A 27,342-nucleotide genomic window follows, 5' to 3' on the forward strand; every position below is an offset into this window, starting at 1 on the left:
AGCAGCCTGGGAGGGATTTTGGGGAGCCTGGTCCCCAGGGGAGCAGTCTGGGAGGGTTTTTGGGAGTCTGGTCCCCAGGGGAGCAGCCTGGGAGGGTTTTTGGGAGTCTGGTCCCCACGGGAGCAGCCCCTCGGTTGCCAGGCAACTGCTGGCTGATGCTGCACAGCAGCTTGCTGGCAGCAGCTGATACAGGCAGATGTGGCCACATCTGGCAGAGGAAGGAGGTGTGGAATTCCTCCCCACATTTGCCTATCACAAATGTTATATTAAGCCATGTTTTTATCAGGCCCAGCTCCTGGAAGTCCTTCATTAAGCTTTTAAGGTGGCATTAAGAGCAACGTTGGCTTGAAAAGTGATGTTCAGCTCTGTTTTAGGTTTCATTCCATAAGAAAATTGGCCTATTTAGGTTTGAAACCATCCTCCCATACTAATAGTTTGGGCTTTGGATCCTTCCTTATCCAGGCATCCAGATGCCATCAGTGAGTTTGGTGTCCCTGGGAGCACAGATGGCCTGCACAGGTTTCAGTCTCACAGGTTTTTGGAGATCAGATGAAATAGTTTTGATATTAATTTGGAAGATGTAATCACAGTCGTAGGATGCAGCTGGACTCGGACTCCAACTGTGCTGCTGTGCTGAATCAGGAAGAGCTGGGGGAGAAATTGGACAGTTCTCCTGATTTTCCGTGAGGAATTTCTGCAAACAGCTTATTTCTGGCTGGCTCAGGGATTAGGACACTTAATTCCTGTCGAGTCCTAAGAGTGGCAAGAGATTAAGGGGCTGTTCAAGGATGTGCTGATCCTGATTTACAGAAACTGGCCATTTGGGAAGGGGAGGACTTTGACCAGTTGGAGTCCAGGGGAGGCCACAGAGATGGTCTGAGGGCTGGAGCTGCTCTGCTGGGAGAACTGGGATTGTTCAGCCTGGAGAAGGGAAGGCTTTGGGGTGACACCCCATCAGTCTGGAAAAGAGCCTGGAATTACCCAAGATTTCACTAAAAAAGTGAGACTGGCAGCGCTGGTAGGAAAATTCTGGCTCAGGAATTGAGGGGTTTTTGTCGGATCAATGTTTATTTTGTCTCTCAGAGGTGCCGTGAAAGTGAATTAAGAGCTTTGGAGGCGGCTGGATGGAGTGGTGATGAATGTTGTGGCTTCGAGCCCCTGGGAAAATTAAATATTGTTCATTCTGTGCCTGGCCCGGCTGGTGGGGAATGAGCAGGGGCCATGTGGGGACTCACGACAAGAAATGCTGAACAATTGCTTTGTTTTACCAAATTGTAGCTGCAGAGAAGTGTTTTTGTTTTTTTTTTTTTTTTTTTTAGTAAGTGAGAAAAACAAGTCAAGGTTTTACATCTCCAGCTCTGCCCCTTATTCAGACCTTGCATTTGCAGCCTCCATAACATTGTCCTACCACAGCAGTTTATTGTGGCAGTTTTGGGAAAGGCTGGCAGTGCAGATGATTTCTAAAATTTGCATCCTGTTTTCTGCTATAAAAACCTGCTTTTACTGCTTCTAACACTGCCAGACTGCAGGGGTTGGGGGCAGGAGTTTCCCTCGCTGCTCTGCTGCAAGATAATGTTTGAAAAATTAGCTTTATTCTTGGAAGTGGTGGCTGAAAACCTCAGCATTTTTGCCTTCCTCCTCTTCCTGGGAACCTTGTTATTCTGTATTTTACTTACACTAAACGTGGTCTTAGAGAAGCTTCATCTCTTCTGAGGTCTGGAAGGGGGATTTTGTTATAGAACCACAAAATCCTGGGATGGTTTGGGTGGGAAGGGACATTAAAGTCAATCCAGTGCCACCCTGTGCCATGGGCAGGGACACCTTCCACCAGCCCAGGTTGCTCCAACCTGGCCTTGGACACTTCCAGGGATCCAGGGGCAGCTTTTCCTGGGCAATGTGGGTTTTCCCTTTACAATTCCCTTCCTGTAACGAAACTGTTCCTGGTGACCAGCGTGGAAATGAATTTTGCTCCCCTGAAACACCAGTTCCTGTGCCCTGAAATTCTAAATCAACTGCTGGGAATCTCTTAGCAGGGAGGGACATTGGTTATGTTGATATTGAGGACAGATGGAAAATGTTATTAATGAGGACACAGCACAATAATACTTTGAGAATAATTTTAAAAACTTCATTTAAATCATTCCAGCTCTTGCACCCCACTGGCTCAGATGAGCTGGAATCACAAAGTAATGTAAAATGTAAATCTGCCAGTTGTGATACTGCTGGGTTGGAGAGCTGAGAGGTTCAGAGGCAGGATGGAAAACTGTAATGGGTAAGGGATTCCTTCCTGGAAAGGGTGGTCAGACCTTGGCAGGGGCTGCCCAGGGAGGTTTGGAGTGCCCACCCTGGAGGTGTCCCAGGAAGGCCTGGCCGTGGCACTCAGTGCTCTGGGCTGGGGGACAAGGGGGGCATCGGGCACAGGGGGAAAACATGGGCTGGGAGGGCTTTTCCAGCCTCAGTGATACATGAAAATTGCATTTAATGTTTTCTTTTATAGGCACTTGGAAAATTATCCAGCAGTTGAGTGCTGAGGGGGTGCTTTGGGAGCATGGCCGGGGCAGGACTCCCAGTGCTGGCCTGGAGTGCAGGTTGTGATGGTGAGTGGGAGGTTTGATTACAGTCATTAATTAAATTTTAATTACTGAACACAAATTGCTGCCAGGGTAGAGAGCAGAGAATCCTGGAATGGTTTGAGTTGGAAGGGACCTTAAAGCCCATCCAGTGCCACCCCTGCCATGGGCAGGGACACCTTCCACCAGCCCAGGTTGCTCCAAGCCCCGTCCAACCTGGCCTTGGACACTTCCAGGGATCCAGGGGCAGCCACAGCTTCTCTGCCCAACCTGGGCCAGGGCCTCCCCACCCTCCCAGCCAGCAATTCCTTCCCAATATCCCATCTCTCCCTTCCCTCTGGCAGTGGGAAGCCATTCCCTGTGTCCTGTCCCTCCATGCCTTGTCCCCAGTCCCTCTCCAGCTCTCCTGGAGCCCCTTTAGGCCCTGGAAGGGGCTCTCAGCTCTCCCTGGAGCCTTCTCTTCTCCAGGGGAACCCACCTGGCTCCGGGGGGGCTCCAGCCCTGGGAGAATCAGACATGGAGGCCTCACCCTTCCCTTTCTTTGCCTCAGTTTGCTCTTTCAGGCAAGAGCCAAACCGTGTCTGTGAGTGACTCACTGTCCCTTTACGACGTCATGGCCAGGCGGTGGCCAAAATGGTTTTTGGCAAGATAAAAATGAGCTTGCTTGTGTTGTTCAGAGACCTAAAATAGCACTATAAATACACTGAGGGAACTGCAAATTCATGTGCTAACATAACCTGATGTCCACTAAAGCAGTGAGCGGTGGTTGCAACCGGGTGTTGGTTTTCTTTCCCTTGCAGAGGGAATCCCATCCCCGCTCCCGGGGCGGGTTTTCTCCGTGGCTCTGTGACCCCTCAGCCCTCCCCTCCCCGGTGTTTTCCCGGCTCCGCAGCCCGATCCCAGCAGAGGATGAGGAGGTTCATTTACTGCAAGGTGGTTCTGGCCACGTCCCTGCTGTGGGTGCTGCTGGACGTGTTCCTGCTGCTCTACTTCAGCGAGTGCAACAAGTGCGATGACAAGAAGGAGAGGTCCCTGCTGCCCGCCCTCAGGGGTGAGTGTCCCTCCAACACCTCCGAAATCAAAGACATTCATTGCCTTTAGGTGTTCGGCTTTGGGGATGTTTGTCTGAATGAGTTGTCAAGTCAAAAAAACCCCAGGACTTGAAGTACTTTCTGTGCTGCCTCGGTGCTTTCTCAGCAGCTTGGGTTGTCTTGGTGTGTGGTGGGATGGTTTGGGTTGGGAGGGGCTGAAATGGCCAGAAAAGTGTTGAAATGTTACTGGGTTTGTTTCTGGAAAATGTAAATGTAAAAATAAATTTAAATACGCGAATATAAAAAGTAAATAGAAAAACGCGAATATAAAAAGTAAATATAAAAACGTGAATGTAAAAAGTAAATATAAAAACGCGAATATAAAAAGTAAATAGAAAAACGCGAATATAAAAAGTAAATAGAAAACGTGAATATAAAAAGTAAATATAAAAACGTGAATGTAAAAATAAATTAAAAACGTGAATGTAAAAATAAATATAAATACGTGAATGTAAAAAGTAAATATAAATACGCGAATGCAAAAAATAAATATAAATACGCGAATATAAAAAGTAAATATAAATACGCGAATGTAAAAAGTAAATATAAATACGCGAATGTAAAAAGTAAATATAAATACGCGAATGTAAAAAGTAAATATAAATACGCGAATGTAAAAAGTAAATATAAATACGCGAATGTAAAAAGTAAATATAAATACGCGAATGTAAAAAGTAAATATAAATACGCGAATATAAAAATGTAAATAGAAAAAGTAAATATAAAGTTGTGGATATAAAAACTAAATAAAAAATTGTGAATTTAAAAAGGAAATATAAAATTGTGGATGTAAAAAGTAAATAGAAAAACGCGAATATAAAAAGTAAATATAAAAAGTATATATAAAAATGTAAATAGAAAAAGTAAATATAAAGTTGTGGATATAAAAAGTAAATAAAAAATTGTGAATTTAAAAAGGAAATATAAAATGGTGGATATAAAAAGTAAATATAAAAATGTGAATATAAAAAGTAAATCTAAAAAGTATATATAAAAATGTAAATAGAAAAAGTAAATGTAGAATGGTGGATATAAGAAGTAAATAAAAAATTGTGAATTTAAAAAGGAAATATAAAATGGTGGATATAAAAAGGAAATATAAAAATGTGAATATAAAAAGTAAATAGAAAAAAATATAGAAAAACGTAAAGAGAAAAAAATATAGAAAAACGTAAAGAGAAAAAAATATAGAAAAACGTAAAGAGAAAAAAATATAGAAAAACGTAAAGAGAAAAAAATATAGAAAAACGTAAATATAAATATTAAGTAGTCACTGGAAATTTAAAAAACCCGGAATAATTTTTCATTTTGTTTAACAGAGATTTACCAAAATGCCTTCGTTTCTTTCTCCCGGAGAAACATTTTGTGTTTTACTTCGGGAGTTAAAAATGGGGTTTAAATTTAAGGAGTTGTTTTAAAGCACCTGCAGACAAAGAACCGTCACCTTTGTCTCGTTAACAGTTCATTTATGGGCTCGGAATGGCCCTAATTGGGGGTGCGGATGAGCTGGAAACAGAAAATTACGAGAAGAATCGATACAGGAATAGAAATTTAAATTCTTGCGGTAATTTGAAGCCATTTAATTAATAATTAGAGAGGAAGGATTCATTCCCGACTGAGGAATTTGAAGTGGTATCGACTTGGTGACAGAAAACTTGAATTTCGAATTCAAAATGCTGGTTAAACCAAGTGTTTTCTGTTTGGAAAACTGGGGGTTTTTGGCAGATTTTGGCAGTTTTTTGCAAAAAAAAAAAAAAATTTATATTTATAATGGAAAATAGAAAATATGATATTTATAATGGAAAATAGAAAATATGATATTTATAATGGAAAATAGAAAATATGATATTTATAATGGAAAATAGAAAATATGATACTTATAATGGAAAATAGAAAATATTATATAAAATATTAAGCTGGGGGGAAGTAAAATCTTGCTCTCTGAATAATCCTACGAGGAGTGTGGGCCGTGATTGAACCAGTAACTGTAAAGAAAATGTGATTAATTAATTAGTGTGAGCAAGGAGGTGACATTGGGATCTTGAGTGCTGGTCTTTGCAACCTGAATAATTCTCTTTGTGGTGGCAGAGGGTGCTCTGCATTGTAACGAAGTGGTGACAAATATTTAGTGTTATTTTGGTGCCTTTTATGCAGAAATTAGTTAAAATTATTAAAGTGCTCTCGTGAAGGAAGCTCAGTGTGGGAGGAAATCCACTTATTTAATGTATTTCTGTGGTTTTAAAGATAAAATATCAGTGTTATGGTGGCGGGGAGCAAGTGAAGGAAATATTTGGGTGCTGGAATAAAAATTTTGGGTTCTGGCCAAGTTTAGGAAAGGAAACTTTGATTTTTTGGGGGCTTTCCATGGGGATGTTTGTCCTTCCAGCCCTGTGGGCCCTGCAAATATCCTTAATTTAATAATAATAATAATAATAATGATAATAATAATAATAATAATAACAACAACAGCCCAGGAAGCTTTAATAGTGGATATTGCCTGGAATCCTGGCACCAGTTTGTTGGGAAATCAAATATAAAGAGCTGGTTTGGTTGTTGTGGCAACACATCCAGTTGATTTGTGGATTTTCATCCCATGGCTCTTAAACTGAGGGAAAATTGGTGTTCTTTGAGGGCAAACTTCAATATAATCAATGGATGTTATAATATATATATCTATTATAATATATTTACATGTTGATAATATGGAGGGGATCACGTCCTGGCCCTTGTGGGCTCACTGGTTTGAACCCAGTGAGAAAATTTGGAATATAAAAAAATAAATACAAAAAGTAAATATAGAAATGTAAATATAAAAAGTAAATAGAAAATGTTGAAGATAAAAATAAATATAAAAAGTAAATAGAAAAGTAAATACAGAAATGTAAATATAAAAAAAATTAATATAAAAAGCAAATAGAAAATTTTAAATATAAAAAATAAATATAAAAAGTAAATAGAAAAGTAAATGTAGAAATGTAAATATAAAAAGTAAATAGAAAATTTTGAATATAAAAATAAATAAAAAAATTAAATAGAAAATTTTGAAGAGAAAAAATAAATATGAAAAGCAAATGGAAAATTTTGAAGAGAAAAAATAAATATGAAAAGCAAATGGAAAATTTTGAAGATGAAAAAATAAATACGAAAAGCAAATGGAAAAGTAAAAAAAAAAAGCTCCAGCCAGAAAATGTCCTGTTTTTCCAGCACACCCAGGTATTCCTTCCTGGAGCAATATTGTTTCCTAAATTCCCATTAATATTGAGGAAATCTTTTAAACTTACAAGTGCAAAGCACAAGGTTCTTGTTCTAACAAGTGGTTGCAATAAAAAAAAAATTCAGGTTTGAAGCATGAAAATTAATTTCAGCTTTTTTTATTTTTTTTTTTTACAGCTCATTTCAGCATTATTTTTATATTTTTATACAGTTTTGTCCCCGGGCCCAGCGTTCTGATCCGAGCTGGGCTGTGGGTTTGGGCTCGAGGGGAATTGTTCAGTGGGTGTTTTAAACCCTGCTGGCACAGCCCCAGGAATGTTGGGAGGCATCAGCAGGGCTTTTCAGCTGCACAGGGGGACAGAAGAATGACACAGTGCTGCCAAAATTGAGCTTCTGTTGCCAGCAATGGGCTCACTTCAGTGCAGAGTGTGGTGGGACTGGCTTTTAAAGCTGGCTGCAAACTTCCAGCTCTCAGATTAGTTGTTGAAATATGACTTTTTCCCCCCCTACTCGGTACGTTGAGGACTTTATAACGATTCTTTTTAGCTTTTTGGTTGACGTTTTGGAATCAATTGTTGTGTGAGAAACTCGTGTGGGTCTGTCCTGAAGGTATGAACTAAATGTTGTTAATTTTAGCCAACAGGTCGCATTTGAAGGGAGAAGGGCATAAGCAGTTGGGGTTTGTTACTTATTTAATTTTACTTTTTCTCTTGAGCATCCCCCACCCTTCTGTGAGATAAAATACTGTCACATGGACAATGTTTTTGCATGTTTTATGTTAAATTCCTGGATTTTTTTTTAATTTAAAAGAGTGTTTTGCTATGCTGCAGTTGGGGAGATTGGTATCCTTTATATCCTTCCCTGTTTTACCCCCACACTGAGGGATCAGCACCTGCAGATTGAACACAAGTTCATTTCACACATCCATTAATTATTCCCTGTGTATTGGTCCCTCTCCTAATTGTCTGTCTTGCCTTATCTGAAGCTTTTTTCACTCTCAGTCTCGGTTTAATTAAAGCATGATACAATTTTGTAGTGTGCAAATCCATCCTTTTGCATTGTATTTCGTGACTTTATTGTCAGGACTGGATCAAAGCTGGAAATGCTGGAAGTGTTTAACTCCTGAATCGCTCCATTCCTGCCCTTACAATTCCAAGATTGTCTTCCCAATGTTTTCTTTCCTTCTCTTCCCTTGTAAATTTTTTTTAAGTGAAATCAGAGGGTTTTTGGTGCAGCAGGTTCTGTTCTAGACCCAACCTGGTCTGGTGGAAGGTGTTGGGAAGGAAGGGGGTGGGATAAGATGGGCTTTAAGGTCCCTTCCAACCCAAACCATTCCATAATTCCATGACTGTCCCAGCCCCTGTTCCTGTGTTTGGAGTGAGTTCATGTCTGTGTTGGGCTGGTTTAAATCTTGAGAGGATCGATCCTGGTGGGAGGCTGTGACAGGAATTTCCTCTCTCCAGCTGCTCATTCCTCAGTCCAGGCCTGTGCAAAAAAAAAGCCACAGGAGTGCTTTGGAAAAGGAATATTTTTGGCTGAGTAGGAGAAAAGTGACTTTTCCCCAGAGCTCTGCAGAAGTGTTTCCCCCCCAGAGGAGCCTGGGGTGCCCCGTTCTCTCAGCAGCACAGAGGAGTGGCCACTTCAGATCCACAAAAAGTTACCCAAATTCATTTCTTGAAAGGAATCCCAATATAAACTAGTTTGGCAATTCTGGTGCAAGTGGATAAATTGAGAAATTGTGGAATCCCAGCATGGTTTGGGTTGGGAGGGACATTCAGGATCATCCCATTCCAAACCCCTGCCATGGGCAGGGACACCTCCCACCAGCCCAGGTTGCTCCAGTCTGGCCTTGGACACTTCCAGGGATCCAGGGGCAGCCACAGCTTCTCTGGGAATTCCATTCAGCCCCTCGCCACTCTCCCAGGCAGGAATTCCTTCCCAATATCCCATCTCTCCCTGCCCTCTGGCAGTGGGAAGCCATTCCCTGTGTCCTGTCCCTCCATCCCTTGTCCCCAGTCCCTCTCCAGCTGTTTTGTCCAGGTTTGTCTCGTGGAGCTGCTCAGGGGATCAGGTTCTCTGCTTGGGGTGGGTCCTGGCTCCTCTGAGGGCAATAAAAGTGTTTGGGGACTGACAAGGAACTGAAATGAAGCCCAAAACCATAAAAGACCCACCAACTACCCCCCAAGCCCCCCCAAACCAGGGAGATCTCCATAACCACAGAACCAGGGCATGGTTTGGCTTGGAAGGGACCTTACAGCCCATGGGCAGCACATCCTGTGGAATTATCCCAGGGAATTCAGCTGGAGGTGTCCCAGGCACCAAGACAATCCTGCTGAATTACCAGCACAGTGTTCTCTGTGTAACTCTGAGATCTGAAAACCAAATAGAAATTCAGTCAGCAAAGCCTTTTCCCCATTAAGTGATAAGAGCCCTTTGTAATAAAAACTTGTCAGTCTTTCACGGTTTAGGAATAATTGAACCTGTTAAATTCTCTTGTTTCAGCCTTTATGGAGCGCCAATCTCCCTTCTCTGCTCCTCCAGTGGAAATCAGGAGTTTAAACAGGGCTTTTTGGGGCCTGGTCCTCGTGGCTTCAGCAGTTTGTTCCACTTCTGACGGTCTTAAAATTTAACTGTGTTGCATTTTTCCAGTTTTAAAACTCCATAAAAATGGCAATTTGCCTCATTTTGCTCCTTGGTGGAAGCTGTGATGCTGGGTGGGATGTGCTGTGACTTTGGCAGGGGCTGGTTTGGTGGGGGGGCCGAGTCTCCTGCTCACCCGGAGGTGTTTTTTTGTCCCGTGCTTGAGGTGTTTTTGTGGAGCTTGTTCTGTCAAACCATGGGGACCTGGGTGGTTCTCCCTGCTGGGACACGTGTGGTGGCACTGGGAAATGTTTCTTTCACTGAGTTAGGGAATCAGGGAATTGTTGAGGTTGGAAAAGACCTTTAAGATCATCAAATCCAACCCCACGGTCTCCACTGAACCACCTTTCCAGGTGCCACATCCACAGGTTTTGGAACATCTCCGGGGATGGGGACTCCACCTCTGCCCTGGGCAGCCCCTTCCAAGCCTTACAACCCTCCCCATGAAAACCATTCCCTAATATCCACCCTGAGCCTGCCCTCCTGTTGGGGCTGATGTCATCCCTGGAGAGTTCTGGAGTTGGCTCCGTGAAGGAGAAGCCCACCAGTAGCTCCACTGGGCAAAGCTGGGGTGGGAAGAGGCTTTTGGTGGCTTTTTTGGGGTGTTCTGACTTCTCAGAGCTCTGGTTCCCTTCGGAGGGGGAAGATGTGGACCCTGGATAAACATTTCAGTGGAGCAGTGAGTTGAATTTCCTCCAGGATCCTGTATCCGGGGTGTCCATTGTGGAGGGATCTGAGCATTCCAGAGGGGTTGGCACTTTAATCCTTAAATGTGACATGACAAGACAATGGAATTGAGAGATGTGCTGTGTAAAAAGCCTTGATATTTATATATTGTATTTGCTATACTTCAAGAATCCCTTTGTTCTTTCATTTTAAGGGTGCTGGAGGCATTTCTATACATCCCCAAAAAACCCTCCAGAGTGACAATTCTGTTTGGTCAGAATTTTAAATATTCTTTTTTTTTCCTTTTGTTTCAGTGGTTCAAGTATTTTTAATTTTTTCACTGTGTGTTGACAATTTCTAGGACTCCTGAGTCTACCTGTAGGTAAAATATTCCTTACAGAAAATGCACAAAGTGGTTTTTTATATGTTAATTGTTACTTTTGGGGGGTTTTGAAGGTGATTGTGTTTAAGGAAAGTATTATGCCACTGCTACAATGGGGATTTCTTCAACTGCCTTTAAACTGCTGCTTGTGTCAGCTTTAATTAAATGGTTATTCCTGAAATAATTTTCTTTAGGGAATGTTTGGGACTTTCTGTAGATACAGAAGTTGCTGTGACACTCTGAGGGTGTATTGAAAAAAAAAAAAGATAAAACAAAAAAAACCCTTCAGAGTTGTGAACCACAAATAAGACAAGGCAGAGGATGCAACAGAAATGTGATTTATCTCGTGTTAAATTTTATGGGATGAGGGCAGGATCAGTCTCAGGGAAAAAAAACTCCTTCCCCACAAGGAGGTCGTGCCCCTCAAATTAACTCTGAGCTAAACCTCCCTTGGTTTATTGTTTGTTTGTGCTGCTCCAGGGTACAAGGAATAATGAAAAATAATAAAAACATCCTTTAAATGTTCTAAAATGCCCGAATCCCAGGGTGGTTTGGGTGGGAAGGGACCTTCAAGCCCATCTCATTCCAGCCCCTGCCGTGGGCAGGGACACCAGTGAGGGTGATAAACATGGATCCTTTCAGATGGGAAACTAATCCTGCAAAACCTTAATTACTGGGTATTTTGGAAGATGAACTCGGTCTGGAGATTCACTTAAACTCTGCTGGTTGGTTGTCTGAGGCTGCAGGTTGAAGGTTTATTTCTGAGTTCCTGGGCACACATTTAGAGCCACCAGTGGGGCGTCACCTGCTTGTTTTGGGGGATTTTCAGAGAAATTCATGAGTTGATTCCCCATCAAAAATGACAGAACCAGGTGGGACCCTTTAGGAAGGTTTTCCCCTTCCTTTTCCACGGCTGTGGTATAAAAATTCGGACTATAAAAAGCAGTAGGAAGCTGAGAACACAGAGCTGGGAGCTCCAGACTGTCCCTGAATGCCTGATCCTGCCCCTCCTTGCAGGTCTCCTTGGTACAATAATTCCCAGCAGCAATCACACTCCATCCTGGCAGCAGGTTTTAACTTGACCTTGCAATATTACAGAGAACTCAGCTATTAACTCCACTCCCAAGTTGCTGCCTTTTCCATGGTTTTATTTCAGGAATGGCCATTGTTTGCAAAAGGCACCTGAGAGTCTCCAGCAGGAGAAGTCCTGATGCCTTTGGTTATCATCATGTTCTCATCAGACCATTGTGGTATTTAAACCTTCACGTTGTTCTTGTGGCAGGAAGGACGTGGAGCTGCTGGAGAGAATCCAGAGGAGGTCCTGGAGATGCTGCCAGGGCTGCAGCCCCTCTGCTCTGGAGCCAGGCTGGGAGAGCTGGGAGGGTTCCCCTGGAGAAGAGAAGGCTCCAGGGAGAGCTGAGAGCCCCTTCCAGGGCCTAAAGGGGCTCCAGGAGAGCTGGAGAGGGACTGGGGACAAGGGATGGAGGGACAGGACCCAGGGAATGGCTTCCCACTGCCAGAGGGCAGGGAGAGATGGGATATTGGGAAGGAATTTCTGGCTGGGAGGGTGGGGAGGCCCTGGCCCAGGTTGGGCAGATAAGCTGTGGCTGCCCCTGGATCCCTGGAAGTGTCCAAGGCCAGACTGGAGCAACCTGGGCTAGTGGGAGGTGTCCCTGCCCATGGCAGGGGGTGGGATGAGCTGATCTTTATCATCCCTTCCCACCCAAACCGTTCCATGATTTTGGGATTTATGGATGGGATTAAACTTATTTTTTTTCCCCAGAAAGAAAGGCAGCCACATGTGTGGTGTCCATGGCTGCAGCTGGGAAGGACTGGGATCCAGGGAACACCATTCCAGTTTGCATTTTGCTGTTCCCCTGGTTTGGGTCGAGCACTGCAAGAAGAGCTGTGAGAATCTGGTAAATTAGGGAGCAGTTTAAGGAATGCTTGGGAATCTTCCTGGCTCTTGTGAGGAGGAAAATGCTACCCTCCTGATGAAACAAATATCTAAATTAATTTGAATTTAATTGACAACTTCTGTGTTTTATTGCTATTCTGAAACCTTCCAACCCCAGTGTCCACGGCTCTGTCATGCTGTGGGAGGAATTTGAGCCTGTTAGTGCGTGATTTCTATATCCCTGTGTGGAATTCCCTGGATATCACAGCTCCAGGCAGTATTTCAGCCCTTGTGTTGCAAATGTTTGTTCTTAAATGTGTTCTTTTCGGGGACCAGAAGTAATGACTCTCCTTGCTGTGTGGCAGTTCCTTGCTGCTGCACTTTGTGGAGCTGATACCTTCAAATTTGTTTAATTTAAAGTCTTCTAATCTTTAGCCCTGGTGCCATAATGATGATGAGAACACATCCATTAATTTAGTTAATGCTTTCCCAAATTGCCAATTCTCTCATCCGTGGCAGCCTGGTGGAGCTGCTGTGGAGCAGAGGAGACATCCCACCCCCACAGCACCTCTCCCAGGAACAAACAGATTTATGGATCCTCCCAGCACAGGCGTCTGTTTGCCCACAGACCTTGTGCTGGGCTGGAAAGAGGTTTTACTGAGCTTTAGAATCCCAGAATCCCAGAATCACTGGGGTTGGAAAAGCCCTCCAGGATCATCCAGTCCCTCCCCGTGCCTGATGCCCCCCTTGTCCCCAGCCCAGAGCACTGAGTGCCACGGCCAGGCCTTCCTGGGACACCTCCAGGGCTGGGCACTCCAAACCTCCCTGGGCAGCCCCTGCCAAGGCCTCACCACCCTTTCCAGGAGAAATTCCTCCTGATGTCCAACCTGAGCCTCCCCTGGCACAGCCTGAGGCCGTTCCCTCTCCTCCTGTCCCTTGTTCCCTGGGAGCAGAGCCCGACCCCCCCGGCTCCCCCCTCCTGTCAGGGGGTTGCAGAGCCAGAAGGTCCCCCCTGAGCCTCCTTTTCTCCAGGCTGAGCCCCCCCAGCTCCCTCAGCCCCTCCTGCTGCTCCAGCCCCTTCCCAGCTCCTTCTCTTCCCTGCCCCAGCCCTGGAGGTGTGACAGGCACTGCCCTGGGGCTGTGACACGCTGGTTTTCCTACAAAAACATAAGAGCTGCTGCATTTTTTGGATGAGAAGGTGCCTCCTTTCAGATGTTCTCTCAGAAACAACAGCCACTATCCCTTAAAAAAATTTCCCATCCCTCCCAAAGGGTGGTTTTTTGGAACTCTGCAGCTCAGTTTATTCTCTCACTCCAGACCTCCTTGCACCTCTTCAGCTGTTCTGCCTCGAGGCTACTGGGAGCAGAGGCAGCGTGGGCTGGGCTGTCTCCAGACAACATGTGTACCAGAAATGCTAAAAATGTCTTATTTCTGGCAGAAGTTACAAGTGCTGATGCTTTAGTATTGAAAAGCAACTCTTTTTGTGGAATCCTGGCACTCTTGTGTTGAGAAACACTGTGAAGTAAATGATCTATTTAATGATGTTTATGACAACTTTACAGGATTTATCGCTGCTGTATAATTAAAACTAGAATTCTTTATGTTCTGGATTAAGATGAGGCCGTGTGGAGTTCTGAGCAGCAGAGATCCATCATGGAAATGGCAAATCGATCCTTGACTTTTATTGGATTCTGTGTGGAGTTTATGGCAACAAATTATTGGGGAAGGAATTGTTGATGGTGAAGGTGGGGAGGCCCTGGCACAGGTTGCCCAGAGAAGCTGTGGCTGCTCCTGAATCCCTGGAAGTGTCCAAGGCCAGGTTGGACGGGGCTTGGAGCAACCTGGGCTGGTGGAAGGTGACCCTGCCCATGGCAGGGGGTGGCACTGGATGGGCTTTAAGGTCCCTTCCCACCCAAACCTGTCCGGGATCCTGGGAAATCCATAAATTCCTAGCAAAGCAAACAAGGCTGTTTTCCTTTGCAGGCAAACTCTTCTTCTGGGCTGATTTTTCGTGGTTTTGAAACCAAAGTAGTCCCTGCAAGGAGCTGTACACCTTGTACCCCCTGTGCAATTCCAGGGGGAGCTGCACACACTTCCCACTTTTCCAAGGAGACATCTCCCTTAATTCCATGCACTAGTTGCACCAGGGAGCGGTGATTCAGCACTTCTCCTCTTTAAAGTGCTGAAGGGAATTGCAAATATTTTGGAAGAGTGCCTGTTTTTGTTATTTAAAAGCAAATCCATGCACCAGAACCAGCTTTACCTGCAAGGCCAGGGCCGAGCAGCTCCTCTCCTGCTGCCCATCCCGGAGCACAGGGGAGCAGGGAGCTGACTCCAGGGGTGCCCACGAGGAATGGAAACGCTGTTTTTCCAGCTTTCTGCCTGCAGTCATTTTTCATCATCTGTCAGCACCGATGGAGCTCCTTTGGAAATGCAAACAGCCCCTCCCAAGGGTTCGGTGCAAGCTCCAGGTCTGCGGGGCAGTGGGGAATAGAGAGCACGGAATTCGAGATAAAGAGAGGGGAAAAAAAAGCCAAGCTCGATAGGTTTCAAAGCCTTCAATTTGTTTAACAATTCAGCACAGGCACTGCCCGGGGGCTGCTGCCCAAACACGCCCGGCAACGCCGGGCAGATCCAAGGATTTACGGTCCTTGCTGGGTTTTTGTCGCTTTTTCACCCCAAATGTTGGTTTTTCTCCCTTATCCTTCTCCTGCAGGAGCTGCCCTTTGGTTGTGAGCCGGGAATAACCCCGATAACTCTGCACATGGAATGGGGCACAGAGGGCAGGGCTGGGGCCCCATCCCTGTGCATCCCATCCCTGAGCCGGGATGGGAACGCCCCGGGAATCTGGGGCGGTCAGGAAGTCATTCCACACTCATTCATGGATTTTATCCTTCCCCTGGATCAGGAGCAGCACCTGGATGTGCTGCAACAGCAAGGAATTCCTCACTTCTGTGATTACAGCAAAGGTGGAACTGCTTTGGGATAGACCTGGAATCTTAACATGGGGACTCCAGGGACTGTAGTATCCGATGGGATTCCCTTGGGATGAGGGGCTTGGGGGTTAACATGGGTTGGGGTTGGCAGCATCCCTCTTTCCGTGTCTGAGCAGAGCTGCTGATCCCTCTCACCTGGAGCTGGGACTGGAATTTGTGACTGCACTGCTACTTAATGTCATTTAAAAAAAATTATGTATATATATATATAAAAATATTAAATAATTAACTGGTTATTTATTAATACAATCAACATAAGTATATAAAATTCTCTATAACATTAATAGAATAATATTAAAATTTATTTTATTAAAATTTATTAAAATTTATTTATTTTAACAAACCAGACAGAATTTTATCTCAGAGAATTCATCTCACAGCCCAAACCATTTGGAAGTGCCGCTGGGAGGGAATATTATAATTATTTCTACACATGGGATTTTTCCTTTCTTTCCCCCTACTGTTCCCTAAAAAGGCAGGATGTATCTTGTTCATTTTCCTGTGCTTATATGAGGTGATACTGTGGTTTTCCTTAAAATTCAAAATACAAATATTTCCCCAAAATAATCTCTAATAAGATGTAAAAGACCCTCTGTAGGGTTGGAATATTATAATTTCCTCTCTGTCACTGAAGATTGTTTAATTATTTACTGGGAGGGGCTTGTGCTGTTACATGCCTGGGAATTAAAACTGAATAAAAAATAGAAGGGATTGGTTAAAATTCGATTAATATACATGTTCTTCAGGTGTTTCCAGGGTCCATAGAAGTGATTTCCAAACGTTTTCTGTCTGCAGGTTCTCCCAGCACAGCTTCTGGTGCTGGGCTCTGCCATCCTGCCGGAAGTCTCTTGGGAATTGTCATTTATTGTTGTTGTGATAATGGCCAAGAGCTACAGGTGAACAAATCTGGGGGGTTTAATCATCTCAGAGTAAAACCAGATGTTGGTTCTGGAGGGAGAGAAAACCTCCCAGTGGAGCAGTGAAAATGTGTGGTTTTATTGGTTTTTAGCATTCCTTGTTGAACACCAAACCCCGCCGGATAAATCCGACACCGCCCAGCTGGAAGTGGCTTTTTGCTGTTTGTGTTGCAGCCGTTATCTCCCGGAACCAGGAAGGGCCAGGAGAGATGGGAAAGGCTGTGCTCATCCCCAAGGACGAGCAGGAGAAGATGAAGGAGCTGTTTAAGATCAACCAGTTCAACCTGATGGCCAGTGACCTGATCGCCCTGAACCGCAGCCTGCCCGACGTGCGGCTGGACGGGTGAGTCTGAGGGCATGGAATGGCCTGGGGGGGAAGGGACATTGGGAATCATCCCCTTCCAGCCCCCTGCCATGGGCAGGGACACCTTCCACCAGCCCAGGTTGCTCCAAGCCCCGTCCAGCCTGGCCTTGGACACTTCCAGGGATCCAGGGGCAGCCACAGCTTCTCTGCCCAACCTGGGCCAGGGCCTCAACACCCTCCCAGCCAGCAATTCCTTCCCAATATCCCACCTAACCCTGCCCTCTGGCAGTGGGAACATGTATCTGTGAACATATATCTGTTTTTCACAGCTTTCCTTCCCTTCCCTAACCTTCCCTTCTCTTCTCTCTTCCCAAACCTTCTCTTCTCTTCCTTTCCCAAACCTTCCTTTCCCAAACCTTCCCTTCTTCTCTTCTCTTCCAAACCTTCCCTTCCTTTCTCAAACCTTCCCTTCCCAAACCTTCCTTTGTTCTCTTCCCAAACCTTCCCAACCTTCCCTTCCTTTCTCAAACCTTCCCTTCCTTTCCCAAACCTTCCCTTCCTTTCCCAAACCTTCCCAACCTTCCCAACCTTCCCTTCCCTTCCCAAACCTTCCCTTCTTCTCTTCTCTTCCCAAACCTTCCCAAACCTCCCCTCCTCTCCCCTTCCCTTCCCATGTCCTGTCCATCCCTTGTCCCCAGTCCCTCTCCAGCTCTCCTGGAGCCCCTTTAGGCTCTAAGCTCTCCCTGGAACTTTCACTTCTCTGTAACAAACACCCTCTTGTGCCTCTTATCACCTGGAATAATTTAAATATTTTGATCTTCAGGGAAAACTTTATTCCCGAGGCTTTGAAAAGATAAAAACATCAATGTCTGCTTTACAAATTTCCAGAGCTCTGCTGTCAGCCGTTAAAAATTGACATTTTACAGCTGATAAAGAGAAAATGCTGCCAATGCCAAAATCTACCTGCAGGATGTGGCTTTCCTTTCCTTTTGTCCATAGGCATTTTCTGGAACATCTATCAAGGATTTTTGCGATGATTGAAAAACTGAAGGGGGCTTGGAGGGTTTTTATTTTGGTTTTTAATTTTAGTACCTTATAATCTGTGAGGGAAGCCTGAAGTTTGTGTGTGGTGACTCGGGGGCTGTGGCAGAGCTTGAGTCCATTGAATTATTTTTAGTGGAATTTGCAGAGGAAAACTTTTGCACAACAGGACATTTTCCAGAGAATCTCCAACTGGAATTTCATGTGTGGAGCATTATCCAAACTTCCTGCTTTGGGAAGTAGATTTTTAGAGGTGGGATTTTTTTCCTTACAGAACTGTTATAGAAACCTTGTGTTTATTGGATTTTATCTTTTTCCAGTTCATTTTTTGCCCTGTTTTCCTTTTTTTCCCCTGTTCTGTAAATCCCCTGATCTGATTTATAGGTACAGCAGTTTATAACCAATAAAAATTGTGATAAATAAAAGCAAAATTAATCACTTACACTCAAGTGATCAGGTCTTGTAAAATGTCCCATTACTTTGGCTTTTTGAACTGAATTGTCACTTGGCTCAAGTCTTGCTTATTAAGCTTTGATTGAAATGAAATCCTTCAGGTTCCCATGAGATTTTAAATGAAATTAATGCTTTTTTGCCTGGATTTTATTCCCAAATGCCCGCAAAGAACAGAAGGAGAACGGGAATATTCACCTCAGTGACTGGTTGTGCTCAGCTGGAGGGAGAAGGGCTGTTTAACACTGAGGGAAATGTGTCTAAATGCATTTTCCTGATGAAAAGAACTTTTGTCTTCTCTGGTGAAAGGACAGAAAGCATTGAGAAAAATAATTTCCCCATTTTCCTCCTCAGACAGAAGCTTTCTGTACATCCTCTGTCTTTAGGGAGTATCAAATTGTTCCAAAAGCCAATTTATAATGGTTTGCTCTTAAGGAAGAATATGATTTTATGGTTTAATATGTTTAGTGTGTGACAGAGAGACTGATTTTTATTGATACGGGCACGGAGGGCCCAGGTTTGCACTGGCTGTGATTTTCCCTTTATCAGTGCAGGGTTTGTGGCAAAAGAAGGTGAGGAGAAGGATAAAATAAAAAAAAAATGCTCTTGCTGGATGTGTCTGGTGGGGAATTTGTGATGAGCTGTGCAGGTGTGGGTGCTGCTGTGTCAGGGGGGACCCTGAGCTGGGGAGGGAGGGATGGGACCCAGGGGTGAAGGTGATAAATCAGATGGGTGTTGTTGGGGTGTGAAGGTGATAAATCAGATGGGTGTTGTTGGGGTGTGAAGGTGATAAATCAGATGGGTGTTATTGGGGTGTGAAGGTGATAAATCAGATGGGTGTTGTTGGGGTGGGAAGGTGATAAATCAGATGGGTGTCATCGAGGTGGAAATGGGTTCAGCCTGTGTCTGGTTGTGGTGCAGCTGCACCAAATGCAGCAGAAAACTCGAGGCCAGAGGGCTCTGGAGTGATCTGGAAGGTGGGGTCAGGTAACAAGTGACAGGAAAGTGTTTCAGCGCTGGAATACTCAGCCTGTGGAATGATCTCCCCAGGGAAGTGGTGGATTCTACCCCAGGTTGCTCCAAGCCCCGTCCAACCTGGCCTTGGACACTCCCAGGGATCCAGGGGCAGCCAAAGCTTCTCTGCCCAACCTGGGCCAGGGCCTCCCCACCCTCCCAGCCAGGAATTCCTTCCAACTATCCCATCTCTCCCTGCCCTCTGGCAGTGGGAAGCCATTCCCTGTGTCCTGTCCCTCCATGCCTTGTCCCCCGTCCCTCTCCAGCTCTCCTGGAGCCCCTTTAGGCCCTGGAAGGGGCTCTCAGCTCTCCCTGGAGCCTTCTCTTCTCCAGGGGAACCCCCCCAGCTCTCCCAGCCTGGCTCCAGAGTCAGTGAGAGTTTGCTCTGGTTTGTATGGGAAGGAGTTCCCCCCTGAGGACCCCCCAAAATCCCCCTCCCAGGAGCTGTCTGGGAGCAATGTGGCTCCGGGGTTGGTATTTCAATGCCATCTCCTCAATGTGATGTCACACAAACAGTTTATTTTGCCTCCCATTACGTCCAGAATTGACTCCCAAAGAATGTCCCTTGGCTACCTGAGTCCTGTTGGGAATGGCCAGCTTGAAGATTTTAATCAGTGCCAGCTCTGATTTGAAGTAACTATTGATTAAACCTTAAACCAGTTTAATTCAACAGAGAAATGCTTAATTCTATTTCCAAGTATTTTCTGCAGCAAGGGAAGAAATCCATCTTCAATCTTTTCTGGCTGAGTAAGGTTGCAAGTGCTTGTCTCCAAATTGCTAGACCGTTATAATTGGATTTTCTTACTGAAATGTAGGTTGAAAGTAGCTCCTGTGTGAGTATTTGTGCTTAGGAGCATCCACTTCTGAGCAGAAATGTGATTTTTTAGAGAGGAATCATGGCTTGAATGTGGTGCTACAGTTTAGTGGTGGATTCTGTGAAGCAAAACCCTTGAGAGGTGGTCCCAGGGTGGGGGGAAAGGCTCAGGAAGGAGCAGTTCAGGACTGGAAACCAATGTCTGTGAAAATTTCCTGGGTGAAACATCCATGAAAATCCTCCCATGCCTCAAATCCCTGCTCAGGGCAGGAAGCCTTGCCTAGATTTTTTTAGGTGAGACCAGTATTTGCTGTTCCTGCAATTCAGCCCAGATAAAGGAGTGTAAATGGGTTTATTTTGTGGCATTCATGTCTAATCCATTTGTCCCGTGGGATGCACTTCAGGAAAACACATGGGATTGACACATTTAAGGGAGCCCAGTGTTATCTCAACTCTGCTTTTCCTCAGCAGCTCATCCCAGGCCAGTCCCTGTGTCCCCCCAGGCTGCTCCAGCCCCTCTGGAGCAGAGTCCTTCCCACCCCAGCAGTCACTGGGAATTGCAAGGGGCAGGGCTGCCTCAAAAATTGGAAATATTCCCTGTGTGAGATCATGTTTTAGCAGGGCCTGGAGGGACAGGACACAGGGAATGGCTTCCCACTGCCAGAGGGCAGGTTAGATGGGATACTGGAAAAGAATTCCCAGCTGGGAGGGTGGGGAGGCCCTGGCCCAGGTTGCCCAGAGAAGCTGTGGCTGCCCCTGGATCCCTGGGAGTGTCCAAGGCCAGGTTGGACGGGGCTTGGAGCAACCTGGGCTGGTGGAAGGTGTCCCTGCCCATGGCAGGGGGTGGGCTTTAAGGTCCTTCCAACCCAAGCCAGTCTGAAATTCTGCAGTTCTGTGAAAATCCTGGTGCAAACCTTGCTGCTCCCACAATTTGCCCACGTCCCGTGGGAAGAGCGGGGAACAGGGAGAGTTTTGCTCTGTTTCCATGTCTCTGCTCATGGGGAAACGTGTTTTTGTGCCGTTCAAACAGCTGCACTGACTTCATGTGTATTCATAAGGTGACAGCTGGTGGCTGCAGGAAGGAAAACAGGGATTGTGGGACAGGGATTCCAGTGTTGTGTGAGTTAACAATCAGTGAGTATTGTACAGTGCAGGGGGGGTGGGAGGGAGCCCGAGTGTCTGGGAGCCTGTGAGGAGCAGGAGACTGATCCATCAATTCTTCAGCATGGGCTGGATTTCCGAATTGGAAAAATGAGTCTGTGAGTCACTGTTTGGTTTCAGTGAAGAGTTTTATCTGTCGTGTGCTCACAGTCCCTGGGCAGGGGCTCGGTGGGAGCACAGACTGTGGGAAGCTGTGTCATGGAGCTGGGAAGGGGCTGGAGCAGCAGGAGGGGCTGAGGGAGCTGGGGGGGCTCAGCCTGGAGCAAAGGAGGCTCAGGGGGGACCTTCTGGCTCTGCAACCCCCTGACAGGAGGGGGGAGCCGGGGGGGGTCGGGCTCTGCTCCCAGGGAACAAGGGACAGGAGGAGAGGGAATGGCCTCAGGCTGTGCCTGGGGAGGCTCAGGTTGGATACTGGGGAAATTCCTTCAGGGAAAGAGGTGTCAAGCCCAAAGAGGTGGATGAGCACCAGGGGCAGAGCGTGACCGTGCCCAGCCAGGAGCGAGGTGGAGCTCAGGGTACAGATCAGTCACCTTTGGCTGGGGTTGTACTTGTTTTCCATCACACTTCTTGCAAATGGGAATGGTTTTGAGAGCAAGAATAGTGATGGTACCTTCACTGTGTGATTGTGTTCTTGCTGAGCTTTGCTGCTTAACCTTTGGAGTGAATCAGAGACTCGGGAAAATTGTTGTGAGGGAGTTCAGTGAAAACTAATTGATGTCTCACTTCCTCCAGAGGGTTGCTAAAAGCCAAACCTTCCCATGCAGAGCAGCCTCCCCTCACAGCAATCAATGTTGCAGTGCCTGTATCTCCAGTTTGCCTCCTCCCTTCCTCTCCATCCCTTTCAACCACCTGGACACGGCAGGTTCCCCCGGGGCAGTGCCATGGCTGCTTCCCAGCCCTTTTCATAGAATCACAGAATCAGCTGGGCTGGAAGGGACCTCTGAGATCATCAAGTCCAACCCTTGATCCAACCCCGCTGTGGTTCCCAGCCCATGGCACTGATGCCACATCCAGTCTGTCCTTAAAAACCTCCAGGGACAGAGAATCCCCCACTTCCCTGGGCAGCCCATTCCAAAGGCTGAGCACCCTCTCTGGAAAGAAATTCTTTCTAATCTCCAACCTAAACCTCCCCTGGCACAGCTGCAGACCCAGCCCTCTTGTCTTGCTGATGGTTGCCTGGGAAAAGAGACCAACCCCCCCTGGCTCCCCCCTCCTGTCAGGGAGTTGCAGAGAGTGAGGAGGTCTCCCCTGAGCCTCCTCTTCTCCAGGCTGAGCCCCCCCAGCTCCCTCAGCCTCTCCTCCCAGCACTTGTGCTCCAGTCCCTTCCCCAGCCTCGTTGCTCTCCCCTGGCCCTGCTCCAGCCCCTCCATGTCCTTCCTGAGCTGAGGGCCCAGAACTGGACACAGCACTCCAGGGGTGGCCTCCCCAGCGCTGAGTCCAGGGGCAGAATCACTTCCCTGGCCCTGTTGGCCACCCTGTTCCTGAGCCAGGCCAGGATCCATTGGCCCTCTTGTCCCCCTGGGCACACTCTGGCTCCTGTTCAGCTCCCTGGCCATCCCCACTCCCAGCTCCCTTCCTGCCTGGCTGCTCTCCAGCCCCTCTGGCCCAGCCTGGAGCTGCCGGGGGTTGTTGTGGCCAAAGGGCAGGACCCGGCCCTTGGCCTGGTTGAACCTCATCCCATTCAGTAGAGCCCTTTGGGGATTGTTATGACCCACCCCAGAAAAAAGGGGGGGGTAACCCAGGTTCTTCAACAATTCCCCTGGGGTGGATTAGAGTGAAACGACAATGAATAATCGGTGTTTGAAAACATAGATAGGTAGAGTTTATTTTAAACGCATATAGGTAGGGTTTATTTTAAACATATCTAGGTAGGGTTCATTTTAACACTTTTGTTTGAACAGGTATGTTAGCATTTTGGCTGTTGTCATCTATATCATCTATCACAGGGATAACCCCTGGGGGGGGAAATGCATAATGGAGAGAAAGGAAAGACAGGATAAGGGTAAGGGAGAGTAAGGGAAAGAAAAGCTGAGAGCGGACAGATGTATATGGTCACTGCCCCCGGGGTCCAGTGATGGAACTTGGGAGTTGCAGCTTCCATGTCTGTCAGTTGAAGTGGTGGCCTTGATCCATTGGGGTGAAGGAGGGAAGCCCCCACACTCCAAGAAGTTATGAGTTATTATATCCATGGTTAGTGTCACAGGCAACGCCAGGAACCCCCAACCTCTCCTGGGTCTGTGCTGATTTCTTGTGAGGGGCCTGGGAAAAGGGTTTTTCCCACCTTTCAAGATTGGCAGAGGGGGTTGGGGATGGGCTTTGATGGTCCATCAGAGGTCTAATGCAAAAGCCCTGCAGAAGCCTGCAAGAGTCCCTTGGCAACCCTAGAACGCATAAATCATGAACCGTTTCAGCCTCCCACAGGGGTATTTTACACACTGACCTCCCTTTCCCTGTGTCCGGGGCAGGTGCAAGACGAAGGTGTACCCCGAGGAGCTGCCCAACACCAGCGTGGTGATCGTGTTCCACAACGAGGCGTGGAGCACCCTGCTGCGCACCGTGGCCAGCGTCATCAACCGCTCGCCCCCGCGCCTGCTCCGCGAGATCATCCTGGTGGACGACGCCAGCGAGAGAGGTGGGGCTGGCTGGGGTGCCCATTTCGTGCCCCAAAAGGCGCGGTGGAACCACTCAGAGACAATCTTTGAGTCTTTAAGCAGCGAGGGATTTATTGCAGGTGATGCCTGATAGGACCTGAGGTAAAAAAAACCAACTCCGGAGCAGTTAATTGGAGATGAGATAAGAAAAGGGTTTAATTTGTGCCCAGGCATAAAGGTCACAAGGCCGTGTTCAGGTGTTACAATTTATAACACTGCCTGACCAATCCAAGTTTTGTCCATCCCGTAGCTTTTGCCCTGGTGCACCCCTTGGGAATTGGGTCTGGGGGCTTTTCTTCATCATCTTCATCTTCTTCAGAGCACAAAGGGTACCCGGTCACCCAGTTCTTGACTGTGTTCTGTGGTTCAGGCCAAGATATGAGTGTTCTCTAAACAGCACAGGCCTTGCCTTGACAAAAGACTAAACACTTTCTACTGGAATTCAGGGCTGGAATTGATATGGGGAACATAGAATGGGGTGATGGGGCAGGGAATGTGTAAACTATTGTGCTAAAGGGTAAGTGAATAAGGGCTGCTGCTTCTAAAATCTACTTCTGATTATATAACTACCTATAAAGCTTATAAAATCAGGAAAATCAAGAAACTAAAAGGGTCTTAAGGCATCACAGGCAACGTTGGGGAACTCCCAGCTCATGCTGGACAAAGAGTTCTGAAGTAACCAGTGAGGAGTTAGACTATTTATACAATTTTTGTGAGAGATTACGTCGTCTTTACATGCATATTCATATTATTGCATCTAGTTATAATATTCATGGTAGGTGGAGTTAGGGTGGGGTCAGGGGCGGGGTCATCATTTTTGGGAGACTCTCGGTGGTACTTCCCGTTACTTTGGCCTCAGGGGTCGTCTTTTTGCTCTTCTCCCTCAGGTAAACTTTTGAACTTCCCTTAGTTTTGCTGACTCCAACATGGATTTGGCAGGAGTTTCTGGACTCTGGCCCTTCTCTTTCTCCTTATCTCTCCATGTTCCTTCCTTTTGTCTATTTATGTATGTGTGTTACATACATTTTTGGTGCTCCTTATTTCCCTGTGCTCTTACTTTTTATTCTTTTGTGTCAGTGTGTCAGCATTCTTCGGTGAAGTGTTATCTTCTGCTAGTCCTTGAGTGATGGTTCTTTAATTTTTGCTCAGAGCCTGCATGCTGAGTTAACTCTTCAGGCCTTGCTCTGTCTCATGGGACACAGCAATTCCCACCCCAGATCTTCTCTCAGTGCAATCTGAGGGTCCCCTCCTGAGCAGGGGGTGGAGGGTGGCTGGGGGTTGGTGCTGCTCAGGTTTTGGCCTTTCTTGGTTTTGGTTTTTTTTTTTTTAATGTGCTTCCAGTTTTTTATCATGTCCAATAGCTGTGGCTGCCCCGTCCCTGGAAACATCCAAGGGCAGGTTGGACAAGGCTTGGAGCAACCTGGGCTAGTGGAAGGTGTCCCTGCCCATGGACAGATGAGCTTTAAGGTCCCCTCCAACCCAGACCTTTCCATGATTCCATGCAATGATCAGAAGCAGAAGTGTGGGCAGAGGTGGAGATGCTGACAGGGAGTGACAGGGGGGTACAGGTGGGTTGTCAGGGTGTAACTCATAAAGTCCCAGACTGGTTTGGGTTGGAAGAGATGTTTAAAGGTCATCCAGTCCAGCCCTGCCACCATGGGCAGGGACACCTTCCACCAGCCCGCGTTGGTCTGACCTGGCCTTGGACACTCCCAGGGATGGGGCAGCCACAGCTTCTCTGCCCAACCTGGGCCGGGGCCTCCCCACCCTCCCAGCCAGGAATTCCTTTCCAATATCCCATCTAACCCTGCTCTTGTCAGTTTAAAGCCATTCCATGTGTCCTGTCCCTCCATGCCTTGTCCCCAGTCCCTCTCCAGCTCTCCTGGAGCCCCTTTAGGCCCTGCAAGGGGCTCTGAGGTTGTATCCAGAATTCCATCAGTGCTTTTTTTGCCCTGCAGTTTAATGTTTCACGTTCCTCTAAAGGTCAGTCCTTTTCCACATCTCTCCCTGTCTCTCCACCTCCTCATTCTGTGATTCACATTTTCCTGAATATCCACACTGAGCCAATTTCATGGAATCCCAGGATGGTTTGGGTTGGAAGAGACCTTAAAGACCATCTCATTCCAACCCCTGCCTGTATTGCTCCTATTTGGGGTTCATTTCTTTTGCTCTTGTTTTTTTTTTTTTCCCTGTTCTTTTTTTAAACTCAGGCTTTAGAAAGAAAACTGTCTCCATGTGAAACTCATATTACCTGCAAAAGGAATCATACAACGTTCTTTAAATGGAGTCAATGGAATGATAAATTATCCTGGAGTAGCCAAATGTGCCTAATGGCAAATACAACCTGGAGCTGCAGCTGCTCCAGGGACAGAGGATGCAGCGACTCCGTCCTTTAGTTCTGCCTCATGGAGCATTAACTTAACCCTAATTACTCTCCTGCATTTCCCTGTTCATTAAGTGGCTTAATGGTCCTCTGTTCCAGAAGGTGGAGGAAGATTTTAGCCAAGTAACTCCAGTTTTTCCTAAGAGGAGCCAAAGAGCTCAAATGTTTAAATTCATCCAAAACGGCCCTTTTTGGATCGAACCGTTGGCAAATCGGCCAAAGGGTCTTTGTTTTGCACTCACTCTTTGCTGGCTTATTTCAGGAAATAGTTGATTGTGATTTATTTAAAATTCCTGTGATTTTATCAGAGAACCCGAGAATGGGTTGGGTTGGTTTGGGTTGGGTTGGGTTGGGTTGGAAGGGACCTTATCTTGTTCCAAACCCCCTGAGTTGCTCCAACAAGCGGGGGGGGGAGTTGTATGTCCTTTGGAGTCTTCAACAGCTGCTGAACCTCTCTAAACCCCACATTTTCTCTCTGTTTCCTCCCCCAATTCTGTTTGGCAGAGTTTCTGAAGGCCTCCTTGGAGAACTACGTGAAGACCCTGGAGGTGCCCGTGAGGATCCTGCGGATGGAGCAGCGCTCGGGGCTGATCCGGGCGCGGCTCCGCGGGGCCGCCGCTTCCAAGGGCCAGGTGATCACCTTCCTGGATGCCCACTGTGAGTGCACCCTGGGCTGGCTGGAGCCTCTGCTGGCCAGGATCAAGGAGGACAGGTGAGGGAATCCTGGCTCCAGGGGCAGGGATCAGCTCCGGGCTCTTCCCGGGCCTCACCGTGCCAGGAATCGGGGTTCAGACACTTCACTGAGCTCAAAAGGGAGAGCTGGGGTTTAATCCATCAGATTGTTCTCTGATACTGGTATCAGAATCTGATTTCTAAATAAAGATGTGATAATATTCCCCAAGGTCTGGATGTTCCCACCCCAATGGCAGCTTTCCCCTGCTTGTTACCAGCAACAACTTCTTGCCTGTCTGACCCCCAAAACTCACTGCAATTTGCACCCTTTTTTCTTCTCTTTTATTTTTCCCCTTCACCCCCTCTTTTTCCCATATCTTTCTTTTTTTCCCCGTTCCCTCTTTTTTCTCTCTCCCCCTCTTTTTCTCCCCCCCTTTTTCTCCCCCCCTTTTTCTCCCCCCCTTTTTCTCCCCCCCTTTT

The 27,342-nt window shown here is 46.6% G+C and overlaps 1 protein-coding gene across 2 annotated transcripts in view; it reads left to right on the forward strand.

The window, feature by feature from the left end:
- Positions 1-27,342, forward strand: part of GALNT13 (polypeptide N-acetylgalactosaminyltransferase 13) — a 68,916-nt gene that overhangs the window by 6,606 nt on the left and 34,968 nt on the right. For both annotated transcript variants that reach the window (XM_027713521.2, XM_027713519.2), the window contains exons 2-6: positions 2,498-2,597; positions 3,371-3,621; positions 16,547-16,715; positions 23,622-23,788; positions 26,695-26,902. In XM_027713521.2, the coding sequence (XP_027569322.1) occupies positions 3,480-3,621; positions 16,547-16,715; positions 23,622-23,788; positions 26,695-26,902 (686 nt within the window). In that variant the 5' untranslated portion in view covers positions 2,498-2,597; positions 3,371-3,479. The remainder of the gene's footprint in view (positions 1-2,497; positions 2,598-3,370; positions 3,622-16,546; positions 16,716-23,621; positions 23,789-26,694; positions 26,903-27,342) is intronic.

The sequence above is a fragment of the Pipra filicauda genome, unplaced genomic scaffold (genome assembly GCF_003945595.2).
Source record: "Pipra filicauda isolate LSUMZ 115617 unplaced genomic scaffold, ASM394559v2 scaffold196_size3971931_pilon, whole genome shotgun sequence".
NCBI lineage: Eukaryota > Metazoa > Chordata > Aves > Passeriformes > Pipridae > Pipra > Pipra filicauda.